The sequence below is a fragment of the Polychytrium aggregatum genome (assembly GCF_025602895.1).
Source record: "Polychytrium aggregatum strain JEL109 chromosome Unknown BJ171scaffold_27, whole genome shotgun sequence".
Taxonomy (NCBI): domain Eukaryota; kingdom Fungi; phylum Chytridiomycota; class Chytridiomycetes; order Polychytriales; genus Polychytrium; species Polychytrium aggregatum.
Genome location: NW_026516229.1, coordinates 359,725 through 381,578, shown reverse-complemented (window position 1 = coordinate 381,578; position 21,854 = coordinate 359,725). Strand labels below are relative to the sequence as shown.

At 60.6% G+C, this 21,854-nt stretch overlaps 9 protein-coding genes across 9 annotated transcripts; 3 read left to right on the top strand and 6 right to left on the bottom strand.

Annotated features, from left to right (window-relative positions):
* Window positions 1-175: 175 nt before the first annotated feature.
* On the bottom strand, window positions 176-976 carry BJ171DRAFT_583518 (uncharacterized protein; the record flags this gene model as incomplete). Its single annotated transcript, XM_053114250.1, has 1 exon — window positions 176-976. The coding sequence occupies one exon, from the start codon at window positions 974-976 to the stop codon at window positions 176-178; it is 801 nt and encodes a 266-aa protein (XP_052965116.1).
* A 166-nt stretch (window positions 977-1,142) lies between these two features.
* BJ171DRAFT_511601 (S-adenosyl-L-methionine-dependent methyltransferase) lies at window positions 1,143-2,632 on the top strand. The gene has a single exon (XM_053111604.1). It carries the CDS (start codon window positions 1,425-1,427, stop codon window positions 2,385-2,387), a length of 963 nt encoding a protein of 320 aa, XP_052965115.1. The 5' UTR covers window positions 1,143-1,424; the 3' UTR covers window positions 2,388-2,632.
* Window positions 2,633-2,890: 258 nt separating this feature from the next.
* BJ171DRAFT_569284 (uncharacterized protein) lies at window positions 2,891-7,885 on the bottom strand. Its single transcript, XM_053113563.1, has 7 exons — window positions 7,507-7,885; window positions 7,071-7,176; window positions 5,879-6,871; window positions 5,314-5,671; window positions 5,149-5,209; window positions 4,861-4,975; window positions 2,891-4,723 (listed from the first exon to the last, which is right to left on the bottom strand). Exons 1-7 carry the CDS (start codon window positions 7,665-7,667, stop codon window positions 3,080-3,082), a joined length of 3,438 nt encoding a protein of 1,145 aa, XP_052965114.1. The 5' UTR covers window positions 7,668-7,885; the 3' UTR covers window positions 2,891-3,079.
* A 232-nt stretch (window positions 7,886-8,117) lies between these two features.
* BJ171DRAFT_511598 (uncharacterized protein) lies at window positions 8,118-12,897 on the bottom strand. Its single transcript, XM_053111603.1, has 2 exons — window positions 10,538-12,897; window positions 8,118-10,376 (listed from the first exon to the last, which is right to left on the bottom strand). The coding sequence occupies exons 1-2, from the start codon at window positions 12,561-12,563 to the stop codon at window positions 8,368-8,370; spliced, it is 4,035 nt and encodes a 1,344-aa protein (XP_052965113.1). The 5' UTR covers window positions 12,564-12,897; the 3' UTR covers window positions 8,118-8,367.
* On the bottom strand, window positions 12,680-13,072 carry BJ171DRAFT_425792 (uncharacterized protein; the record flags this gene model as incomplete). Its single annotated transcript, XM_053107737.1, has 1 exon — window positions 12,680-13,072. The coding sequence occupies one exon, from the start codon at window positions 13,070-13,072 to the stop codon at window positions 12,680-12,682; it is 393 nt and encodes a 130-aa protein (XP_052965112.1).
* A 1,067-nt stretch (window positions 13,073-14,139) lies between these two features.
* BJ171DRAFT_158349 (uncharacterized protein) lies at window positions 14,140-14,905 on the top strand. The gene has a single exon (XM_053105861.1). The coding sequence runs from the start codon at window positions 14,247-14,249 to the stop codon at window positions 14,727-14,729; it is 483 nt and encodes a 160-aa protein (XP_052965111.1). The 5' UTR covers window positions 14,140-14,246; the 3' UTR covers window positions 14,730-14,905.
* Window positions 14,906-15,224: 319 nt separating this feature from the next.
* BJ171DRAFT_425841 (uncharacterized protein) lies at window positions 15,225-17,136 on the bottom strand (the record flags this gene model as incomplete). The annotated part of the gene is made up of 4 exons (XM_053107740.1): window positions 15,225-16,043; window positions 16,174-16,385; window positions 16,511-16,867; window positions 16,962-17,136. 4 exons carry the CDS (start codon window positions 17,134-17,136, stop codon window positions 15,225-15,227), a joined length of 1,563 nt encoding a protein of 520 aa, XP_052965110.1.
* A 518-nt stretch (window positions 17,137-17,654) lies between these two features.
* BJ171DRAFT_511594 (uncharacterized protein) lies at window positions 17,655-19,545 on the bottom strand. Its single transcript, XM_053111602.1, has one exon. It carries the CDS (start codon window positions 19,525-19,527, stop codon window positions 17,716-17,718), a length of 1,812 nt encoding a protein of 603 aa, XP_052965109.1. The 5' UTR covers window positions 19,528-19,545; the 3' UTR covers window positions 17,655-17,715.
* A 68-nt stretch (window positions 19,546-19,613) lies between these two features.
* BJ171DRAFT_511593 (DNA-3-methyladenine glycosylase I) lies at window positions 19,614-21,207 on the top strand. The gene is given in 4 exon segments (XM_053111601.1): window positions 19,614-20,113; window positions 20,272-20,438; window positions 20,580-21,144; window positions 21,155-21,207. The coding sequence occupies 3 exon segments, from the start codon at window positions 19,915-19,917 to the stop codon at window positions 21,009-21,011; spliced, it is 798 nt and encodes a 265-aa protein (XP_052965108.1). The 5' UTR covers window positions 19,614-19,914; the 3' UTR covers window positions 21,012-21,144; window positions 21,155-21,207.
* Window positions 21,208-21,854: the final 647 nt, after the last annotated feature.

Here is a 21,854-nt window from a genome sequence, read left to right as displayed (position 1 = left end):
CCGGATCCGACTTGACTCGGGCAGGGCAGCTGAGAATCGAGTGCCGAAAGATTGCGAAGCCACACGGGCTGAGGACGATCAAGCTTGCACATTCCACGCCGAGCACAAGGCGACGGGCTGTATCTCTGGGCCGTTCTGAAGGCACGGCCAGGCCGGATCGCAGAGCCCAGCGCGTTCAACAGGGCCCGTCTGCATCGAACCTTGCCAATTCGGCGCTCATATCGGGCACGGCACTTGCGCACAACAGAGTCCCTTGCAGCCTTTGCTCTTCCATTTCTCGCTCGTTTTCGCGCTCCTTCATGCGGATGACCTCTTGATGAATGGCCGCAGAGAGCTGCATCATCGTCTCTCCCTCACCCTGCAGCTGCAACTGCATCAGCGGATGCAGAGGCTGCTCCAGGAGCCGAGCCACCAGATTGTCGATTCGAGACATTGCGGTGTTGAGAGGACTGGGGCTGGGGCTGAGGCCGAGGCCACTGGCCAAAGGCGTGCTCGGGTCCGGCTCGTTTGGAGGGTTATGCGATTCGGTGAGTGCTTTGGCGCAGGATCGTTCGAGAAAGGAGATCAGCCGGACCAAGCGCCTGTACTCAGCCTCCATCTCGCCCGATGCTCGGACAAGATCGGCGATACGACCAAGGGCTTCTGGCCCCCGGCACTGAGACGCAAGGCGTGGGCGATCGACCTGGGTCCATTGCTGGCAGCTCTTGAATCCGAGCTCAATGCGGGCATGGGTCTGCAAGACGCCATCCTCGGTCTCGCGGAGAGTCGATTCGATAGAGTCGAGCTGGCTTGCCTGGCGGGTGAGTTCCTGGATATGCTTCTTCTGGCGCTCGCGGAAGACCTTCTGCGCCTGGCGGTTCTGCTGTGCTCGGCGCTCGGCGACGGCTGAGGCCGATCGGGCTGGTGCAGTCGGGCCCTGTGAGCCGGCTGGCGACGTGGCTGCGGGTGCTGGCCGGAGAGCCCGCGGATGGTCCATGGGCTGCGGATGCGATGGAAAGCCAAGAACGCACAGGCCGCGCGGTGTGGGTCTGCGGAGCCGAGCGCCTGCTGCGCGGTGGCTTGGACACGCGTCGGCTGACCGCAGTCGCTGCGCACAGATACATGTTGCTGGGTCCATGAGCCGACCACGGACAACACCGCGGACCTGGTGTCGACGGCGGCCACGGCAGCGACGGAACGCAGAATACGGCCGTTGGCAGTTGGATATCGAGTACGGCGGTCGCATTGGCCAAGCACCGGCCAAGCATCCGCCAAGCATCGGCCACAGCCATAGCCACCGCAGCAGCCCCGGCCCGCCACCCAATCCCTGCCCTTGCGGTTCGTCCTCGGCCCCATTGTTTCCTCCTCGACAATACGCCACCTCTCGTCCGATCTGCCCATAAATAGCCCGCATCCGCCGCCATTCCTCGCCCATCTCCATCAGCATGCTTCTGCGACCCACTCGCTTCACCAGCCGCCTCGCTCCTCTCGCCCCATCTGCGCGTTTCTTCCGTTCGCAGTCCGCCCACGCCATGTCAACGCTCGCTGCCTTCAAGGACTACTTCTCGGCCAGCTCCAAGGCGTATGCAAAGTTCCGCCCCACCTATCCTCCGGAGCTGTACGAGTTCCTTTCGTCCCTCACCAAGGAGCATAATCTCGTGTGGGATGTTGGCTGTGGCTCTGGCCAGGCCGCCAACGGGCTCTCTGCATACTACAAGCAGGTCGTTGCCTCGGACCCTTCCTCTGCCCAGATCGAGAATGCTCCTCGACTCCACCCCAACGTCCGCTTTGAGGTTGCCCGTGCCGAGGACGACCCCGTTGCGGTGCTTGGCTTGACCCCCGGCAGCGTCGACATTGTCACCATTGCCGTCGCGCTGCACTGGTTCGACCTGCCTCGATTCTACGAGCGGGTCGCCCAGATCGCCAAGCCTCGATCCGAGGGCGGGACTGTCATTGCCGCCTGGACCTACATCCTGCCTACCTTCCCCAAGGGCTGCGAGCCGCTGCAGGAGATCCTGCTGAACTATTACCACAACATCGTGGGCCCTGTCTGGGATGCTTCCCGCGCCCTCGTCGACCAGGAATACGCCACCATCCCGTGGCCCTTTGAGCACATTCCCCTGGAGGGAAAGTACACCGAGGGATACGGCAGCAACGGCGTGCTCCGCGGCCACTTTGTCTGCGAGCGCCATGTCGACCTGGCCATGTTCGTCGGCCACTTGACCACCTGGAGTGGCGCCAGGCGCTACGAGGAGCTGCACCAGATCGACCCCCTCACCCTGATCTATGACGACCTGGTCAAGCACTGGCCCGGTGCCTCCGAAGGCAAGGGTCCGAATGGCAAGGGCGAGCTCGTCACCCTGACCCACTCCATCAGTGTCCGTCTCGGCCGCGTCTTCTCGGACTGATCGCCGGCTGCCGCGTGCTGCTGGTGTCTCAACCACAAGGGACAAAAACCGGACCCAGCAATCATCTGCGAGAGAGAGAAAGAGGGAGAGAGAAGGAGCTGTAATTAGCGAGTATCGTTCATCAATGGACGTCTCATTGAATCATCGTACCACCGCTGTTGCCGCCAGTCGTCGACAGCACATTCAGGTTGGGAGAGATGCATCGTCTTGAATACATGTGGCTAATCTCCATGAATACTCACCAACTATGTTCACCAACTATGTTCACCAACTATGTTCACCAGCCGTGCTCGCTGGGATGCGGGCATATGCTGGCATCTTCCCTTGGGTGGTTATGGGGTTGCTTGAAATACTCGAGGAGTCGCAGGCGACAGAGACTGGCCACATGTTCCTTGGCCTGCTTCTACGATGAGGAAACGGCGCTGCAGTGCTGACAGCGCCTGCTGTGCTCCGAGACCCAGACCTTCCATCCCAGCACACCATCCAGGCCATGAACGAGCAAATAAAAGACTCGCCCGGTCTTTATTGCATTGGAACGGGCTACTGTAGAATAGACAATGACAGTACAGACACGACCGCCGTGCACGACAAACGATAATAAACGAGCATGGGACCGACCGACCAGGGGGGTGCGGTGGCATGACAACAGTGGTAGCCAACGTCTTGAAAGTGCTTCCCTTCGACCCACGCGCTCACGACATTTGCATATGCGCCCAGCTGGTGAGGCCGTCCACGAAGCTCTTGACTCGGCCTATGACTCCTTCCTGGGGCTCGTCGGTTGCGGGTCTGTGGCGATCGCGGGCGTGCGGGCGACCTGCGGGCTCGACTTCGTCGTCCGTGCGCTGGTCGATCACCTGGATCTCGGCACGCTGCTTGGCCACGATGCGTCGATATGTTTCGCGCTGGATGCGGGCCTGGTCTTGCCGGGCTTCCACCAGTCGATGTGGCTGAGATGGGCCGGGGATCCAGGCCACCGGGAGGCGGCCGATCAGGGCCGGGTGGATGTACGTGTGGACCTGCATATCCTCGTTGCTGTTGGGGTCCAGCATGAGCTCGGCCTCGTCGCCCTCTGGAATCAAGGCCGAGTTGAAGGTCACGGGCGCATCGAGAATGCCGGGGACACGGATCATCGGCGGCTCGAGATGCTGCACGCGGTTGCGGTTGTACCGGCCCTCGGCAAAGTCGTCGCTGACCAGGCCCTGTTCCTCCGTGGCCGTGGGCTCGGCAATGTCCAGAGTGTTTTGCGGATGGATGATGCCCATGCCGTCTGCACCCGAAAGTGATGGCGACGGTATGGCGCCGTCGCTGCTACCGGCTTCGCTTGGAGTCCCAAAGCCGTCGTCCACGCTGGCACTGGCCTCCGAGTCGTCCTGGTCGGACTGGAAGGCTGTATGGCTGCGCGAGCTGGTGGCGCCTAGCTCCTGGCCGATCGAGTTGCGCAGATGAGCCTTGCTGATCGAGTGGCTGGGCCCCCCACGAGCGCGCGCCAGGTTGTTGCGGCCATGGCCGAGCATCTGGCCGTGGTTTCCTGAGCGTGCGGCGCGGTTGAGGATCGGGGAAGCCTCGGGCCGGATCTGGGGGTGGACTGATCCATCGACAACATCATCTTCGTGCGACTGAGGCTGCTGTTGCTGCTGGGACTGGGGCTGTGCCTGCAGACGAGACGCTTGCTCTTGCACCGAGCGAGAGTGGGCCTTGACAATCTTGCCAATCACCTCCAGCGGAGGATGACTGACGATGGCCTCGTAGCCGTTCTTCAGCCACCAGTACACAAAGATGTTCAGGAACAGCAGCGGCAGGATCGCCAGGATGACCTTCAAACTCGGAGTGAGCTGCAGAGTCTCCTGCGGGTCGTCGATCAGCGATCCAGCTTGTCCCAGCGTGCGGTTGTCCTTGTTGTCGACGTGCTTGAAGACCAGCACCGACATCATCGCCAGCTGCATCAACGTCACGCCTCCAAGGCAGCGGTTGACGATCAGCGTGACATGCGTGCCGTTGGTTTCATACCGCGGGAGGTGCACGTACAGGAGGACGTACTTGTAGATGAGCCAGGCGACCGCAAAGAACAGGGTGCAGAACGGCAGAATCAACGGAACCATGGGCCCGTACATCAGACCGGCAACAAAAATCAGGAGCGGAACTGGGTAGACGATGCCGTAATTGATCGAGTTCAGAATCGAGGGATAGTATGCCGTGGAATAGTCGCGGGGCGAGTTCTGGGCCCACGGTACCCTTCGGTTGATCCAGGTCAACACGACGGGCGCAACCAGAAGCAGCTGCGCCGGGTACGTGGCCAGGGCTTGCAGCACAACGTAGTTCATCAAGAGCGGGGATGCCTGTGGCCATCATCGGCGCGAGCGGCGAGGCGGCGTCGGAGCAGGAGGAGCAGGTGTGTGGTGAGTGCGACGAGCGGGATGTGGCAAGGTGCATGGTGAGAAATGCCAGCCCACTTCAACAGAAACCCGTCGCATACCTCAGTCCACAGCTTGCCGAGAGTCTCCAAAATCGTTCCCTTGTTGATCGCGGAAATGAACAAACTACTTCCGGAGATAGCAATGAGGACGTTCCAGGTTTGGTAGAAAAAGAGCCTGGACGACGCGTGTGGGCATAGCAACGACCGTTCACAGCGTCCAGCAGCAATGTGTTAGGGTACAAGCAGATCGTATATCGAGGCGGAATTCTGTCGGCACCCAGCAACCGCAACCGCAGTCGCAATCGCAATCGCAACCACCAAACAAGCGCACAAGACAACGATGTGTACCTTGACAGCACGGAGGATTCGATCAAGCTCTCGGCTTCGATGCCTTGGATCTGCGACAGGACTGTAGGATGGAAGGAGGATCAAGGCGCAGGGCAAATCCACAGCAGATTAGAATGGTACCAGGTCGTAGGCACGGCATAACCACTCGGCACAAGGGATACTCACAGATCAACAGCGACGGCAGCAGGCCCAGCCAGGCGGAAAGGATCATCGCGGGCAAGGCGCTGTTGACAATGTCTCTCTGGATGGGGGTCAGATGCTCGATCCACTCCTTGGTCCACGGGAACAGCTCCGGCAGCTTGTCCAAGCTGACGAGGGGAACAATCACGGTCGAGATGACCGTGACGGAGAAGAAGATGATCGCAAAGAGGGTTCCATAGACAAAGATGCTTCTGAGGAGCTTGATGTAGGTCGAGGCGGCGCGGGACGAAAGGTTGGCCCAGTAGATGTCGCGCGGCTCGGGGGCCATCTTGACCATGCATGCAAACGGGCGACGGTGGATGACGGCCTGAGAGGCAACGATCTGGAAGAACAGGACAGCACGGGAAGATATGAGCCCAAGTCTCGATGGGGCCAACAAATGTAACCGGGCACAGGTGGCGGTGGCTCGAGCGTCGAGTGGTTGATCGGGCGGTGCACCTGATCCATTCCATCCTCACCACTCGGCACACTCGACGCACTCGACGCACTCAAGCATATCATTTCACACAGGCTTGGCCCAACCACCTACCGCGCTCTCGGGGGACTGGAAGGTCACAAAGCCAACGGCCGTGGTCGATGATGAGTCATGGTGTCGGCGCAGGCGGTTGACCTTCTCGTCCCAGTCTCGGAACTGCTCGGCGTAGTAGTCGGCCGAGTCGATGGTCTGGCCAAAGAGCCCAAACAGACCCGTTTTGTGCACAGGCCGGAGGGCCGGGTCCATGGCGTTGACCCGGGACATGATCTCGAAAATCGCAGTGTCGGCAGGATCGGCGTTGGAGAACCGGCGGGAGCGCGAGGAGCGGTCCAGCAGCGGCCGGCGGGAGGACTCGGCAGCAGGATCTTCAAGATCGGCATTGTCGTCGTCGTCGCCGTGGCTGTACATGGCTCTGGTCTCGTGCGGAGCACGGGCGGCATGGTGGGCGTCAGCGTTGGGGGTGTTGTCGAGGCCCAGCCATGCCCAGAGGAACCGGAAGCGGTCGACCTTGTGGTTACTGTGGGCCCGGCGCAACATGTCGGCGTAGATCTTCTCGAGCTTGGTCAGGCAGAAGGCACGCATGCTCACGGCCTGGCGCAAGCGGGTCCAGGTACGGCAAATAACCACGTTTTCGACCGTTCCGATGCCAAGGCCCTCAAAATAGGCCGCCAGGTCGACCTCGTGGCGGAGCTCGGCCGGGATGCTGTGAACCATGATGGTGCGGGTCTCGATCTTGCTCAGCTGCGACCGATTCAGGACGTTTTCGTAGTAGCGGAGCCGGATGCCGACATAGCCGCGGTAGTACGCAACCAGGAACCCGTATGCGACGATGGAGAAGACCCAGGTGAAGAGCAGATTGGCCCGCAGAAACGGCGAGTTGTTTGGGACGTTGTCGATGCTGAGGGCCTTGAGCAGCCGTTGCTCGTCAAGGGCATGCGAGTTCTTGGGAAACGGCTGGGCAAAGTAGTTGGATGGGGCGACAAACGCAAGGCCCAGCAAGGTCAGCAGCCCAAAGAACTTTGCGCTGCCACCAAAGAAGCGGAGAAGCTTTGCAAGTTGGGATTGGAGCGCCAGGGGCATTGCAAGCGCCGCAACGAAGATGAGCAGAGGCAAACAGGCAGAGCCAAAGTTCAATGGTTAATGGCGCTGGCTGGCGTGCCCGTTTCAAGAGCCATAGACGACGATCTCTACTTCCCAGCAGTGTATCACAGAGCATTGCTTTGCCCCTTCTCTTTCCCAGACCCACCATGACGCCGTCGAGGCCGACTGTCGAGATCATAAAGTCCTGGGAGGCCGATACCGTGATAGGAATCCACGATAGCAGACCCTTTGGGATCTTGGGGGGTCGCCCACTGGAGGAGTCGAGTCGTCCGCAACACAAATGAAGGCCGTCAAAGGATGTCGATTGAAGAGAGCCGGTCAGCGATTGAGGATCCAGTTAGGGCGGAAGGCGGGAAGAAGAGTGTCAGCGCGACGCACAAGGACGAAGAAGAGCATATAGATACGATGCTCCATTTCAGGCTGAAGCGCACCATTCCAGGACGGTTTGCTGGACAGGCCGAGCGACAGAAGCCCAAGCCCTGGTGCTACTTCTCTCCCCGCTCATCACATTCCATCGCATTCCATCACATTCCATCGCATCTCTTCCCCGCCCCAAGCGTTGCCCCTCGCTGCTGCCGCACCTCTTGAGCGAGCTTCTTGGCGAGTAAATGTCCACGAAGCTGGTGCGGACCAGACAAAAGACAAAGATGCAAAAGACGCCGATAGAGCCGAACAGCGTCATCGGCACCAGGATTGCCATGTTGTGCTGCGACTTTGGCTCGTCGCCGAAGGACTCGAGCATCGTGGCCGGTGGGTTGCTGGTGCGGGTTGGGTGGATGGGCCGCCGGGTGGATGGGCGGATGTGCAAGGGGGGGGGTGCGAGGCCGTAGATATGCACAGCGATGGACGGCGAGTCGTTCGGCTTGACAACGGGCTCGGGCTCGCCGGAGGAAAGGGCGGGATTGGGATGGCGGGTCGGCTGGGCGCAGACTGGAGGGGAGGAAGGGGAGCCAAAGGGCGGCCAAGTGGCGACAACAGATGAGAGAAGGAGCGCGAGAAAAGCCGACGCCAAAGTGTTCTGCGGCTGGCTGGAACCTGGCCGCCACCAGCAGCAAAATCTTGGCGGATTCTGCAGGGCCCCGAAGCCAATGCGACCGAATGCGATTGATGCGGTTGATGCAGCGTGCACTGAGATCGAGGGCAGAGATTTGTCGCTGCATCCCCGCACCCCACGGTTGAGGCAGGCCCAGAGTTCTCCAAACATGTGTATTCCAAGCACCATCATCATTCATCTGCAGCCCCACCACCACCGCACTGGGAGGGGCCGCATGCGGAAACAGTAGCAACAGCCAACGGAGCAACAGCCGCCCAGGGGGAGCGGCTGGCCTTGCGGCGCTCAAGAACACAGGAGCGAGTATGAATGTAGCCCAAAAAAAAAAAAAACGAAGGAAAGGAGGAAACGTGAACCACAGCAGGAAGACTCGAGACACCGCACCTCGGCACTACGCAGCAGCCAACGAGCCGTTGGCCACAAGACCAGCCGCCATCTGTGACATGCGACGTCGCTGGGCATACCGCATCAGCAGGGTCTCTTCCAGCATCGCCTGCTCAGAGTCATGGATCGACGCCAGCACCCTCGACAGCGGCGACCTCAGCGGATTCATTTTGCGGTTGCGCACATCAACGACCTTGAGCTTGTCGCCCATCTTGGCGCGCTCCATGGCCAGCTGCCGTCTTCGTCTGTGTGGCACCACACTTGGGGCTTGGGCCGCTTCGACAGCCGCATCGGTTGCCATTGCCTTGGGAAACACGACATCCTGTGCGAGAGCCTCGGGCAGGTTCGGAACAATGTGCGGCCACACAGACAGCCCTTGCTTTCTCCACAACATGGCCTGGCGGATCGACGGGTCGTTGCGCACCATATTGACGACGAGCTGGTGGGTCAGAAGACGGTCCACCGTTGGCAGGGTTGGGTCCAGGAAGAGCTTGAAGAATGAAATCAGGTACACCTGAAACTCAAAGTCAATCCGCAACCGCTCGCAGTGGGTGCTTGGGTCCCGGTAGGAGGTCGGCAGCTCGTGAATCATGAGCGGGGAGTACGAGTGGATGGGCGAGCTGGGGATCCGAATCACCTCCAGGGCGCGCTCGAGCGTCGTGGGCCCGTATCCAGGCAAAATGTCCGGGTAGTTGGAGACTTTGATGATGGAAGGGGATGTCAACAGCTGCTGCGACTCTGTAGGGGACTGGACAATGGTGGTGTGGGTGACTGATTCTTGTGTCGACGATCGGCGTATGGGCACCACAATTGGAGCAGACACAATCTGGGGATTACTCTTGCTGGGCTTGAGTCTCGAGGGCTCGTCGGTGCTCGTCGGAGAGTCAGCGCTCTTGCCCCAGTTGAAGAGCGAAGAGCGCCGCTGCGGGGGCGATGGCCGGTTGATTTTGATGAAGCTTTTGGAGGACGAGCGCCGGGGTGCCGAGGCAACGCCATGATGGCTGCGCTTCCGGGTCATGATGGAGTGGGCCACATCCGCGGATGTTGGCGAGGGCGGCCCGGAAAAAGTCGAAGACGGGCGGCGCGCCGGTGGAGGATAGAGTGTATCCGACGACATGGTGATCGAGAGAGCCGATGCGGCGATGGGCTGATCCTGGAAGGTTGCTGTGTCGCTGAGGCTCTGCGAATCATCGGCACTCGTGTGGTGGTGAGCCGAAGCCACGCCAGTCTCCTCAAAGTCGTCGTTCAGAGTCGCTGGCTCGGATTGGAGGTCTGCCAGTGGGGCAGCTGGGTCCAGATGATCGCGGACTGGATCAGTAGATGCTTGACCAACATGACTAGGAATCACAACCAAGCTCGCGTCGGCAGAACGAGGAGCCGATGCAGCGCCCTCACGGGCGATCGGACGGGATTCGGCGACCAATTTTGTTGGGCTGGCGCCAGAGCCCGCGTCGGCGCTACTGACGAGCCTGTCGGTGTCTTCCATATGAGCAAGCGAGTGGGAGCGGGGCTGGATGAGGTCGCGGCCCACCGTGGCCACGTCCGAGCGAGGCTGGCTGCTTTCACTCGAGATGGAGGACAGGGACGATGTTGAGCGCCTGCGCGGCATCAGACTCGCGGAGAGGGGCTGAAGCGAGCTGGCTTGCTCAAGCAGCGTCGGCATGGTGAGATCGGGCACGGAGCGAGAGTAAAATGCGCGCTTCCAGGGCAGTCGGAGTCGGAACGAGAGCTGGCCGCGAGCCGACGAGTCTGGCGACGCCTTGGTATCGGTGAAGAGCCTTTCCAGATCAAGAGTCGCGTCCTTGCCCTTGGACAGGGGAGCCAGCGGCTTGAGGGGAGGAGGCAGCGATGAAATGACCTCTGGATCGTCCGAGTCGTCGGAGCTATCAACGATTTCAGGTGCACTGTCGCTGGGCTGGCGTTTGACATGCAACTTGATGTTGGATAGAAACACGCGGATCTTGTCGGACGACGACTTTTTCTTCAGGACGGTGTGCTCCCGAGGCACGGGCTCAGCTGCAGGGAGATTGGGCAGGAGCGTGAGCTGAGGGACAGGGCGGTATGCGTCCCCTCCACACAGATGCAAGATATAGCACCGGCACAATGATCAAGGGCGAGCGGGCTGCGGAGAGCAATGAGACCGCCGACGCATGTGTCGGGCGAGGACCGCTACTTACGCTCGTGGCGCTTTGACCAAGCTTGGATCTTCTCCCACATGTGAGAGGTTTTGCGGTGCAGGGATCGGGTCGAGAGACGACCGAGACCATCAGAGGCTGATGACGCGTACTCCGAGTCGCGATCGTCGAAATGGACAAGATGACGCTCATGTGAAGGACTGCCTGATGCACCGTTCGAGGCAGAATCCATGGGAATAGGGGGGCTGTGCTGCAGATCGACTGAGGCGACAGACGGCCGGCGTAGGTGCGGATGGGAGTGCCGGGAGCGGAGGTGTGGCCGAGAATCGGAGCGAGGGTGCTTGTGCGAATGATGATGCTGGAGCTGATGTGAGCTCAGGAGTGGGTGGGAGTAGGAATGGGAATGGGAGTGGGAATGGGAGTGGGAATGGGAGTGCTGGGATCGACCAGGATCGTCGGAATGAGCTGGGTGATGGTGCCGGGACTGGCTGTGAGGTCGATGGCTCTGCAAGGAATCAGGCAAAGGGGTTTCTGGAGGCTCGTTCTGTGGAGGATGGATCTGGGAGAGGGAGGCTTGGACAAGACTGCTGTCGTCGGGGCGATCCAGCGGGACGTGTGCTTGCGGCGGGAGTGAAAGCGGATGGGTTGGATAGTGCTCGTACGAAGGCAAGCGCAAGAGCTCGTTGCGCTGAGGCTGGGGCAGGAGCGACTGGTCTTGGAGAGGGATTTTTTCGTGGGAACGAGGAGCTTCCGGCGACGACGGGGCCTTTTCCAGCGATCGGGTTTTTGTCAGCGGCAGAGGAATGCCGTGCGGCCAGTGCCTCTCTGGAGGCCGCGGCAGATCTTGCGTCTGCAGCGGATGGAGCGCGGGGTCCTCCAGCTCCCGGATCAGCTGGTGGGCGGGCTTCTCAGGGCGGACTGGGGTCGAACGGGAGCGAGGGAGAGGGTCCTTGGCGGCCTGCGAAGGAGGGCCGGAGCCGGTCGCTTGGAGGAGACTACTGCTGGCGGCTGCGTGGGAACGAGCAAGGTCGTTGCCGGGGACTGGGTGGGGACCAGCGAGCTGGGTGCGAGGCAGTTCGGGGCCGGCTGCTGGCCTGAGATAGCCTGCATCGGGATCTGTTGCTGGCTTCAGGTAGCCCAACCCGGGATCTGCAGCAGCAGGAGTCATTGCTTGATCGAGGCCAGGCGGCGGCAGGAACCCAGGCGAGAGATCGAGAGCGGTTGTGCTTGCCAAGCTCGATGGACGGCCAGGGCTGGTCTGGTCCGCCAAGTCAGATGGATGGGCAAGACGAGGCGACTGCAGTGAGTCAGAGGAAAGGCCAAGACCAGAGGGCGGCTGGAGACTGGGCAGTCGATACAGCCGCTTCGAGGATGAGCGGGCGGCCCGATCGAGGCTGGCGGTGCGATGGGCAAGATGGCCGGCGCCGAGCGAGCTGGTTCGGGTGAGAGGAGCCGCAACGTGGGTGGGAGTGAGGCTCTGGGCTCTGCGCAAGGACGATTCCCGAGCAGGGCGGGGTTGCTTGGGCAGATAGCTCCCCAGCAGCTCGGGCGACAGAAACGGCAGCGACTGGGCGGCCCTGGGCAGGGCAGGAGGGCCAGCGGGGATGGAAGCGGAGACGGGCGGGCTTGGCTGGGATGTGGCTGTTGGCGACCCCCTTGGTCTGCAGGTGGGTTTGGAGGAGTGCCGGCTCGAAAACCGACGGAACTTGACGGTGCGGGTGGGCCGGCGAACGACGGGTCTGAACGAGTCGGTCGAGCAGGGCCGAGCGGATTCGGCCCTGGGCGAAGGCTGCTCGATGGACATGGGCGAGTCGAGACTGACCTCGGAGCCAGAGGTTGACGGGAAGCGGGGGTTGCGCATGCGGAGGCGCTTTCGCAGAGACCGCCGGGGCGACGAAGCGTATGCACCGACAGCAGATGGCGAGCGAGAAGCAGCCGGGAGCGGTGATGAAAGCGAGCGTACCCAGGCAACAAAAGAACGAACGACGCTGGAGCTGGGGCTGTCGCTCCATGGGGCGACGATGTTGGTGTCAGCGAGCGGACCGGCGCTGGCGAATGGGTCGGGCATGGTCGTCAACTCTATCTGCCAGGCTTTGTCGAAGGGATCGGCGAGAGAAGTGTTGGAGACGGCAGCGATGGACAGACGGAGGAGGAGCAGACATAATAAGGGCCAATGGCCAGGCGTTAAACGGGGTTGGTTGAATGGGCGTTGGTTGAATGGCTGTTGGTTGAATGGGGGGGGAGTGGACAGCAAGTTGGCGAACAGGTCCGAATGGCAAGTTCAACGCCAAGTCGAATACCGAGTTCAGCACCAGGTCGAATACCGAGTTCAACACCAAGTCGAATACCGAGTTCAACACCAAGTCGAATACCGAGTTCAACACCAAGTCGAATACCGAGTTGCGTGCCGAGTTCAACACCAGGTCGACCACCGACGGCAAAGAGCGCAAACGAAGAACCCAAGAGATCCAAACGGCGAGGGCTGCTGGACTGCCCATGTCCTTGTGCCCCGGCGTGCTCGCTTGTGATGGCCGCCCTTTGCTGGGTTGTTTGTGTCCGCTGGGCTTGCTGTTGCATTTGTTATTGCGTTTGTTGCATTTGCTGTTGTTGTTGCATTTGTTGTTGTGGTTGTTGCATTTGTTGTTCGCCTGTTGCTGCTGTCGTCATGGCTGCACTTGTTTGCTGTGGGAAGCGCATGTCCTTTGGCTGTTGCCGCCCCAGTCCATCATCATCAACCACCACCCATCCACCACTGGACATTCTCGCTGGCCGCTGGTCATCGCTGCAAACCTCTCTGCTGGACACGTTCGCCTTTCCCTGCTGCCATGCCGCACCATGCCGCGCCGAGCCGCACCACGCCCCCCACGCCCTCCTTTCTTTGCAGCTTGTCCCCGGTCGCTTTCGGTCGCAGGCCCATTTTCCATCCGTCTCGTCCGTGGCCACCACGACTGACAAACCCGGCTGTGCTGCGCGGCTCAGCCCTCGGCTGTGTTTGGCTTGCCGCCGAGCCGTGCATGTCGCTCGGCCCTCGCAGCAAAACTCTCCTGTTGCTGCATCAGACCCGCTCCAGGGCCGCGGCCGCCGTTTGCAGCCCATCGAACGCCGCGCAACACGCCCGCTGCCGCGCCAGGCCGAGGTCGAGCAGAGAGAGCGCGCAAGTGGGGTCTTTCCGCCTTGACCTGCTTTGTATTCGTTACCTGGGTGGCTGTCGAAAACGCAAGGCGACCAAGGACAGTCAGCCGCCATGACAACGGAAGCGGCGGGTGATCTGGGACATTGGGCCCAGTCGCGAATCAGTCGCGAATCAGCAGCGCCGCGTGCTTGTGGGGGTTTGGCCTGATCGCTCACGGCGGAATTGGCGGCGGGATTGACAGCGGAATCCAATTCCACCAGGGCCAGCAGCGGCAGAGGAGAGAGTCAAAGCAGAATCACAATGTATCGCGAGAATGTATTCAGTTGCAGACTGGATCCCGCCCTCTGCATCAGCATCATCAGCATTGCTCATGCATCATCACCGCACCCGGACCAATGCTGTAAGGGTGGCCAAAGCACACCGGCTGCAAGCGGCCGATTCGCTGCTGGTGGCGGCGGCGTGCCGTGACATCGAGGGGCCCTTCCATTCCGACCCTCATCACACTTCATCCGGACCCGGGCTGCAACGAGAACTGGTTATGGCATCGCACACCTCACACCACATCACATATCACATATCACACATCGCACATGACACATCACATATGACACATCGCACATGACACATCACGCATTGCATATTCGCGCTCCACACATCCGCATATGGCACCGTCCGAACATCCTCCTCCCCCGCTGCAGACCATCAAACCTGCAGAGGAGCGCAACCACGCGGACCCGGGGCAGCCGCGACCACAGCCAGACAGATAACGGGGGATTGGATCCCCCGCAGACCGATCCTCGGCTCACCGCCAGCAGCAACAGCAAGAGCAACAGCAACAGCAGCGAAAAACAGGCAAAGCGCAACAACCAAAGCAGCAGCTCGAGCGTATCGCATATCCCCGGAAGTTCCGCCTTGCCTGTTCTTGCCTGTTCCTTTTGTCCATTTTGCTCGGGGATTTTGCACGCTTCAGGAACATCTTGTGCCATGGCGGCTTGCTGCCAGCCATCGGATGGTGGCAGCTTTGCCCCGTGTGCTTCGGGCTTTGCGTGTTGGCTTGTCCTCTGCTTGATGGTGGCGGTGGTTCAGGTGGCCCAAGGATGATGGCAGCTTCCCTTCGCAAGCATTGCCTTGGTCAGGTTATGAGGGTATGATCTCAGCCCAAAGCATCAAGGTCCAATGGAGTGTATTTTTGGAGCATCCATGAACGATGAATGTTTGAGCACCCCTAGTGCCATCAGAGTGTTGGACATGACCGATTTGATACAAGCTGAAGTTGAGAACAGGTGACGGATGCATCTGGATAGAGTGATAGAGACAGAAGGAGAGACAGAGACAGAGACAGAGACGTCAGTGGCGACGACACATAAATGCAAGCACCCACCAACACACACCACAGCCAGCCTTGTGCGTATCAATCCAGTGCTTGCTTGACTTGTTACCGTGAGTTGAAAAGGTGAGATTGAAGCAAGAGGAGGAGGAGAGAAAGAAAGGTTTGTACAAGACTGCAGACACAGACTAGCGGCGTTTCAGACAGATCTCCTCCCGGTCGGGAAGACACCACGTCTTGAACACATCCGCACATCCCCCCGGTCGTCCTCAGACGCTGGGGGTCACCGTGGCCTTGAGGGCGTCTTCGTCAGGCTTGGGCTTGTCCTCGGCGTTGTAGCCGTACCAGATAGTGGGGCGGCCAGTCAGCTCAACGTTGACCTCGAGTCCGCGGAGGCGGCGAATGCCTCGGCGGATGTAGGCCGACAGCACCGAGAAGAAGATGCCGGCGATGGGCGCAATCAGGAAGGCGCCGATCGACTCGCCGGGGACCGACAGCGGGGGCATCAGCAAGAGGAGACCCGCCATCGCGTTGCCCTCCCAGATCCAGCCAAAGAAGAAGACCGACAGAATCGAGCCCACAAAGCCGAGCAAAAAGTCAAAGCCGTTGACGACGTGGCGCAGCGACGGGATGAAGCCGATCAGGATCGGGGCAGCAATCATGCCGGCAAACAGGTCGGCCATCAGGAACAGGCTGAGGATAGGTGCGTTCATGGCGGCAATCAAGAGCGCAGGGACGTTGATGAGGGCAGCAATCAGACGAGCCCACTTGAGGTTGAGCTTGCGCTGGGACAGGTCGTTGACGATCGAGGCAGTGAGCGCGCTCTGGAGGGTGTCGACCGAGGAGCAGATCAGGGCCGAAACGAGGATGACCACAAATCCATTGACCCAGTCGGGGAGGGTGGCCGTGACATTGAAGAGCGCATTGTAGTCGCCGCCATCCATCTGCTGCGTCAGGCCGGCCCACACCGAGAGGGTGCCGGCAAGACCGATCAGCAGGAACATTGGGAAGGTGAGAGCCGAGGCAAAGTAGGTCGAGTTGCGGAGCTCGCGGTCGTCCTTTGAGGAATAGACGCGCTGCCAGTAGCCCTGGAAACCACAAATCCGCATCAGCGGTGCGGAGGTTAGAATCTCATGATGGAAACCAGGTTTGGACAAGAGTCTGTGGGTGCCGGTGCTGGTATCGGTGCTGATATCGGTGCTGGTGCCAGCGACGTACCTGGTGGAAGATGTTGGCAAAGGTCACGGCGCAAGTGAGGGTGACGATCGACTCCCAGCCGACGCGGGTGGGGTACAGGTTCGACTGCTGAGGGGCACTGGCGGGGATGGTGACGTTGAGGCCAAAGCCGATCGAGGCAATCACAAAGAGCGCCAGGACAGTGAAGGACTGGAACTTGTCGGTGATCAGACTGGCAGGCATGCCACCGACGGCTGGCATGCAAAAGAAAGAGATCACAACACGAGGACAGGGGGTGAGAGGCTGTTGTGCTTGGCAGAATGGCGAATGTCGCATGTCGCAGGGCCCACACGCCGCTGCCCAGACGGCCGCCGCTTACCGGTGTAGGTGGCCGTGCAAATGCAGACAATGACCTGGGCAATGATCTGCTGGGTGGTGCTGAAGCCGCAGAAGCTCAGGAAACCACCGAGAGCAGTCAGCTCCGAGGACAGATAGACAGTCATGTACACGATCGAGATCAGGACGGTCAGGAAGAGGCCCGACCAGCCGAAGCGCATGAGCACAAAATCGGTGACGGTCACGCCGTTGGGGGCCCAGCGGCGGACAGCGGGACCCATCCAGGCCAGCAGAAGGATGGGCGCAATGCAGGCAATGGCATAGCCGACAGCGCCGACGACACCGAGCTGGGGGTCGGAGCCGACCTGGGGAAGAGTAAAGATGGTCCAGACACCCAGACCTACAGAGAGGCGTCCAAATCGTTAGACTGGGACCGAGACTGGGACTGAGGCTGGGACTGGGACTGGCCGGACAGCAGCCAGCACACAACGTACCCGAGGCGAAAAAGTTGGCGCCGAGCGAGAACCAGCCCTGGGTGCCGCGGGCACTCAGGAAAGAGTCCTTGGTTTGGTTGCGGGCGCGGAAGCCGGCGTAGCAGCCGATGGCAAAGAAGAGCGCAAGGGTGACATAGTAGAGGACGACCTCGACGGTGAAACTTGGATAGCCCATGGCGACAAAGAGGTGCTTTGGGGGGGGGGAGGTCCGGCGGGAGACGAAGCGGTATGAAGCCCTGGGGCAGATGGGAGACGCCGGGGACCGGGAGATCGGAGTGCGTTCCAGGCAAAGATGCAGGACAGAACAGACGGCGAGAGAGGCTTGCTGCCCGACCAGGTTTTATAGCGCGAGGAACGGGGGAAGAAAAAAAAAGATTGCGCCCGCTGTGGCACCTGGAAGGCCGCTGGACGGCAGTTTGGGGACAGACAACAAGCGCGCACGTTGTGTGGCTTGGGCGGTGGCGGAATGCACAGGCGCATGGGTTCGATGTTCGGGTGGATAGATATTGGTGCCGCCGAGATATGTGCATCCTCGAGGTGCTGTGAGGACCAAGACTCTCGGGGTGCTGCAGGAGCCCGGAAGGCTTCCCAAGCACCGCTGCGATTGGAATCGACGACTGTGGGAACAGAAGCGAGGTGTATTGGCGACAGATATCATCCATGCTGGCAGCGACCAACATCGGTCACCACCACCCACTACATCCACTACATCCACTACATCCACTACATCCACCACTGAATACGCTGCCGTTGCTCAGTAGAGATACGTGATCCTTCTGCTTGGGCTCTGTCGCAAACTTGCCAGGAGTTCCCATGTCCGTGTCTTGCCCGGAGCCAGGCCGGCCGCCGGTCGGTCGTCTGCATCCACAAAGAGTATCAGATGCTGCAGGCCCTCCAGAAACTTCCTCACCAGCAGCACACTGTCGGTCGGCAGATCCACCAGCATCTTGAAATCGATCCGGACCAGCTTCAGCGACGTGAATGCCGTGCCCAGGGTATCCCAAAAGGCCAGTTTCTGCTGGTTGACCCAGTCGGCCTCGGACGGCGACCGGGCTGCCAGCACATACCGCGGCAGGCGGAGCTGTTCGAGGGGCAGTCCGCTCGCCGTGAGCACAAGCTCATTCAGCAGCTCAATGTCTAGACAGTGCTGGTCGTGTGGCTGCATCGCAGAGACCAGCGCCAAGGCCCGCAGCTTGCCGAATCCCGAAAAGTCGCCCACGAGCTTGGGCTTGGTCTCGCCAAAGGTCGTCACGGCCGACATGGCCACGCCCGCGGCGCTCGTTCCGGCCGAGTCGATCGACTTTTCCCGCTCGAATTGGATGCAGAGCGACTCGAGGTGCGGCGCCAGAGCAGCAATTTGGGTCAAATTGACGCCGCCACGCATGTACCCGATCGACAGCTGCTGCAGGAAGGGGTGCAGGGCGAGAAAGCCGAGGAAGGTGTGCGACGAAAAGCTGCCGTAGCCGTAACCGGCGAGGCCCAGACGCAGTAGCCCCCGTTGCTCTGAGCCGTCGGCATCCTTGCGACGCAGTCGCTTGTTCTCCTTGAGGATTCGCTTGAGAGACTCGGACGACAGTCCACTCAGAACATGGCTTGATCGAACGCCGACCACAAACAACGACTCGAGCCGAGGCAGCCCGGCAACAAACTCGATCACTGCCGAATCGGTGATGGTATCCCACCGGCAGTTGAGGACCACCGAGCGAATCCGCTCCATCGTCATCGAGGGCTTGGACGAGAGCCTCGAGAACAGAAGCGACAGGGCCGGCAGGTCGATCGATCGGCCGAACGGAGCAAGATCAAGCTGGATCGAAGCCACAGGCGCCAGTCGGCGAGGGTCGCCCGATAGCACTTGGTAGAACTGAGAGAGGGCATCGGGTCCGTAGATTGGGTTATCGCGATCGTGCAGCTCCAGCGACTTGGCGTCGGCAATCGGAAGCAGATAGTGCCAAGCGAGCGTCTTCCAGAACGAGTGCATGAAGCACACCCGCCGGAACTGGGCATTGACCAGCGGCAAGATCAGCATCGCCGGCTTGCCGCACGGCAGCGGTGCCTCGATGGTCGGGTGGTATCGGTGGTGAGCAGCAGCAATCCGTGGCTTTTTGCGCTTTGGCTCGGCAGGCAGCTCTGCTATCGGGTTGGTTGGGCGCTCGTTGTCAGACCGATCGACCCACGAGTGGCTGCGAGTCGCAGAGGGGCGACTTGGTTGGCCCGAGACCTTGCGAGCAAACGACGATTCGAGTCCGTGATGGATGTTGGAGTACGGCGCATTGGCATGGTGGGGCTCACAGCTGTGGTAGTCCTGGCCGATAAAGCTGCTGCCCTCCATCCAGCGGCCCGACGGGAGCGCCGCGCAATAGTGAGGCTGCAGGAAGTAGAACACCCGCAGCCACAGCTCGTCGGGGAGCCAGGGCCGGGTCTGGACGGCATCCGTGGGTCTGGTGCGGGCCTTCTTCATGTTGCGGCTGCATGCCGAGCCTGCGCTTGCAGAGGCGGGTGTGGTTTTGGGCGGGCGGCCATCGAAAGTCGCTGCAGACGGTGCAGCCGGCGCAGGCCGAGCAGGCATCGGCGCTGTTCGTTGCGGAAACGCAAGCACTTCCATCGATCCATCATTTTTTTTTTCTGCTGTTGATTTCGGCCTCCGACACGACAACGGCGGGCTGCGCTTGCCCACGGGACCGAACCTCGCAGCGCGTCCAAGCCGCTGGCGCTGGGTCGACGGACATCGGCCGGGACGATCGATGCATCGCAGCCCCGGCCGGCCAACAGCAGCCGCCGATCGTCGATCTTGGTATTCGGGAGCACGCCTGGTTCCCGTCTAACAGCTGCTTTGATTTCCCGGCTGACTGCTCGGCTCAAGACCAGGGCGGTGACGCAGCCGCATCAAGCTGTTCTCGCCACAAGAACCAAAATATCGCCACCCCAGAAGCCAGGCCTCGACCAAGACCCAGCGATGCCGCCCAAGAGAAAGCGGGCAGCCGCACCGGTGAATGAGGAAAAGACCGTAAAGCCCAAAGCAAGTGTGCCCAAGGCCAAGATGCCCAAGACTGAGACAAAGCCAGCGAGGGTCAAAGTGGAAGCGCTTGAGACCCAGACCGCCATCGAGGGATTGACTGCCCCCGTCCAAGACCGGCCAAGATGCTCGTGGCTGGGTACGTTGGTCGACGAGGACCGTGGCAATAGGGTACCACCCAGATCGCAATAGCGTGGATGCTGTGCCATAGGGCTGCTGAATGCCAAAGGATGTGCATCGACTCGAAATGACAGATCATGCGCTCACCACCACCACACCGAACTGCGTTGCTTGCAGCCCGATGCATTGGAAAGCGCACCGACACCCCCATCGCTCGGATCTACACGGAATACCACGACACCGAATGGGGAGCCAAGAACCGGCTGGACGATAACAGGTACCTCTTCGAGATGCTTGTCCTCGAGGGCGCCCAAGCTGGCCTGTCGTGGGCCACGATCCTGCTGGTACGTCCCTCACACGGAGCAAGCAGGGCGGTGCAGCTTGAGACATGATCGAGATTCGTGAAGCATGATCAGGGCTCACCCTTTGTCAGCGACACAGCCAAGCAACTTCAGGAGCTTCACTCATCCTCTGTTTTCCTGCAGCGCCGTGAGGCATATCGCGAGGCGTATTCGCACTGGGACGTCGATGCAATCGCCGGGTACACCCCCGAGAAGCTGTCCAAACTCCTCTCGGGCGACTCGGGAGTCATCCGAAACCGCGCAAAAATCGAATCATCCATCGCAAATGCACGGCTGTTCCTGGAAATCGTCGCAGAGCACAACGGCAGCTTCCGTGAGTATCTCGACGGGTTCATCCAGAAGGCCGATCCGAAGGAATTCGGCCCTCGCACGGCCAAAGACGGCATCCGCGCCACCTCGCAGCTCTCGGAGGATCTCTCGGCCGACCTTCGGGCTCGTGGCATGCGCTTCGTTGGCCCAACGTGCATGTATGCCTATCTCCAGTCCATTGGCGTGGTGGACGACCATGACTGGGACTGTTTCCGCCACCGTCGTTTTCAAGACAAGCAGGCCTAGCTCATAGTCAGCTCTGGAACTGATTTGGTCTTGAATAAACGCACCCTGTGGACTGCTTTCGCTTGGGAGGACTCGAGACTCCCTTTGATTGCAAATGACCTACTAGATGCAGACTATCGCAGACTATCACAGACTATCACAGACTATCACAGACTGCGCTGCCCAAAACAGAGATGCCAAGTGTCCTGTTTCAAAAGAGCTCGTTGTCAAGCGAATCATGATTGGCGACACTTCTCGCCAGCAGCGATGACCTCAGATCCGGCTTGAGCGCCGCCGTGTCGATGCCGTTCGCCTTCGATGTGGGTCGGTGGTGCCCGCTTCTTGCTCCATCCACCCGCATGCGCAACGCAGAAATGCTGTACGAGAGCCGAGAGAGCCCAGTGCTTCATACCCACCGTTCCATCGGTCAAGCCAGCTCGATCCCGCCCGCAGCAATGTTCCAGCCGAGGGAGCCTCTGCGAGAATCCACCCACGACTTGGCATCGCCATCGGATGGGCCGCGTCACTACCGCCGACACATCGCATCGCTGCGTCCACAGGCATCTCAGATCATCGCCGAGGCCAAAGCGTCGCTCAAGTTTCCTTCCAGACCCTTCACGCCATCTGTTCGGGCCCGTTCGCTGTTTTCCAGCCAGGACACCTCCCACGACAGTCGGCTGCTGCAAGCCGGATTCGCATCGCACAAGGATGCCGTGGGAACGCGGGATATCGCACCACAGCGATCAAAGTAAGCGCTCACACCAGCGTGGATACAGCCATCGGCCCCCCGCCGGAGCCACACCGCATGGATGCTTGGCAGGATGCGCAAAGCTGCGTGTGGTTGTACGTCCCCACCTCATACAC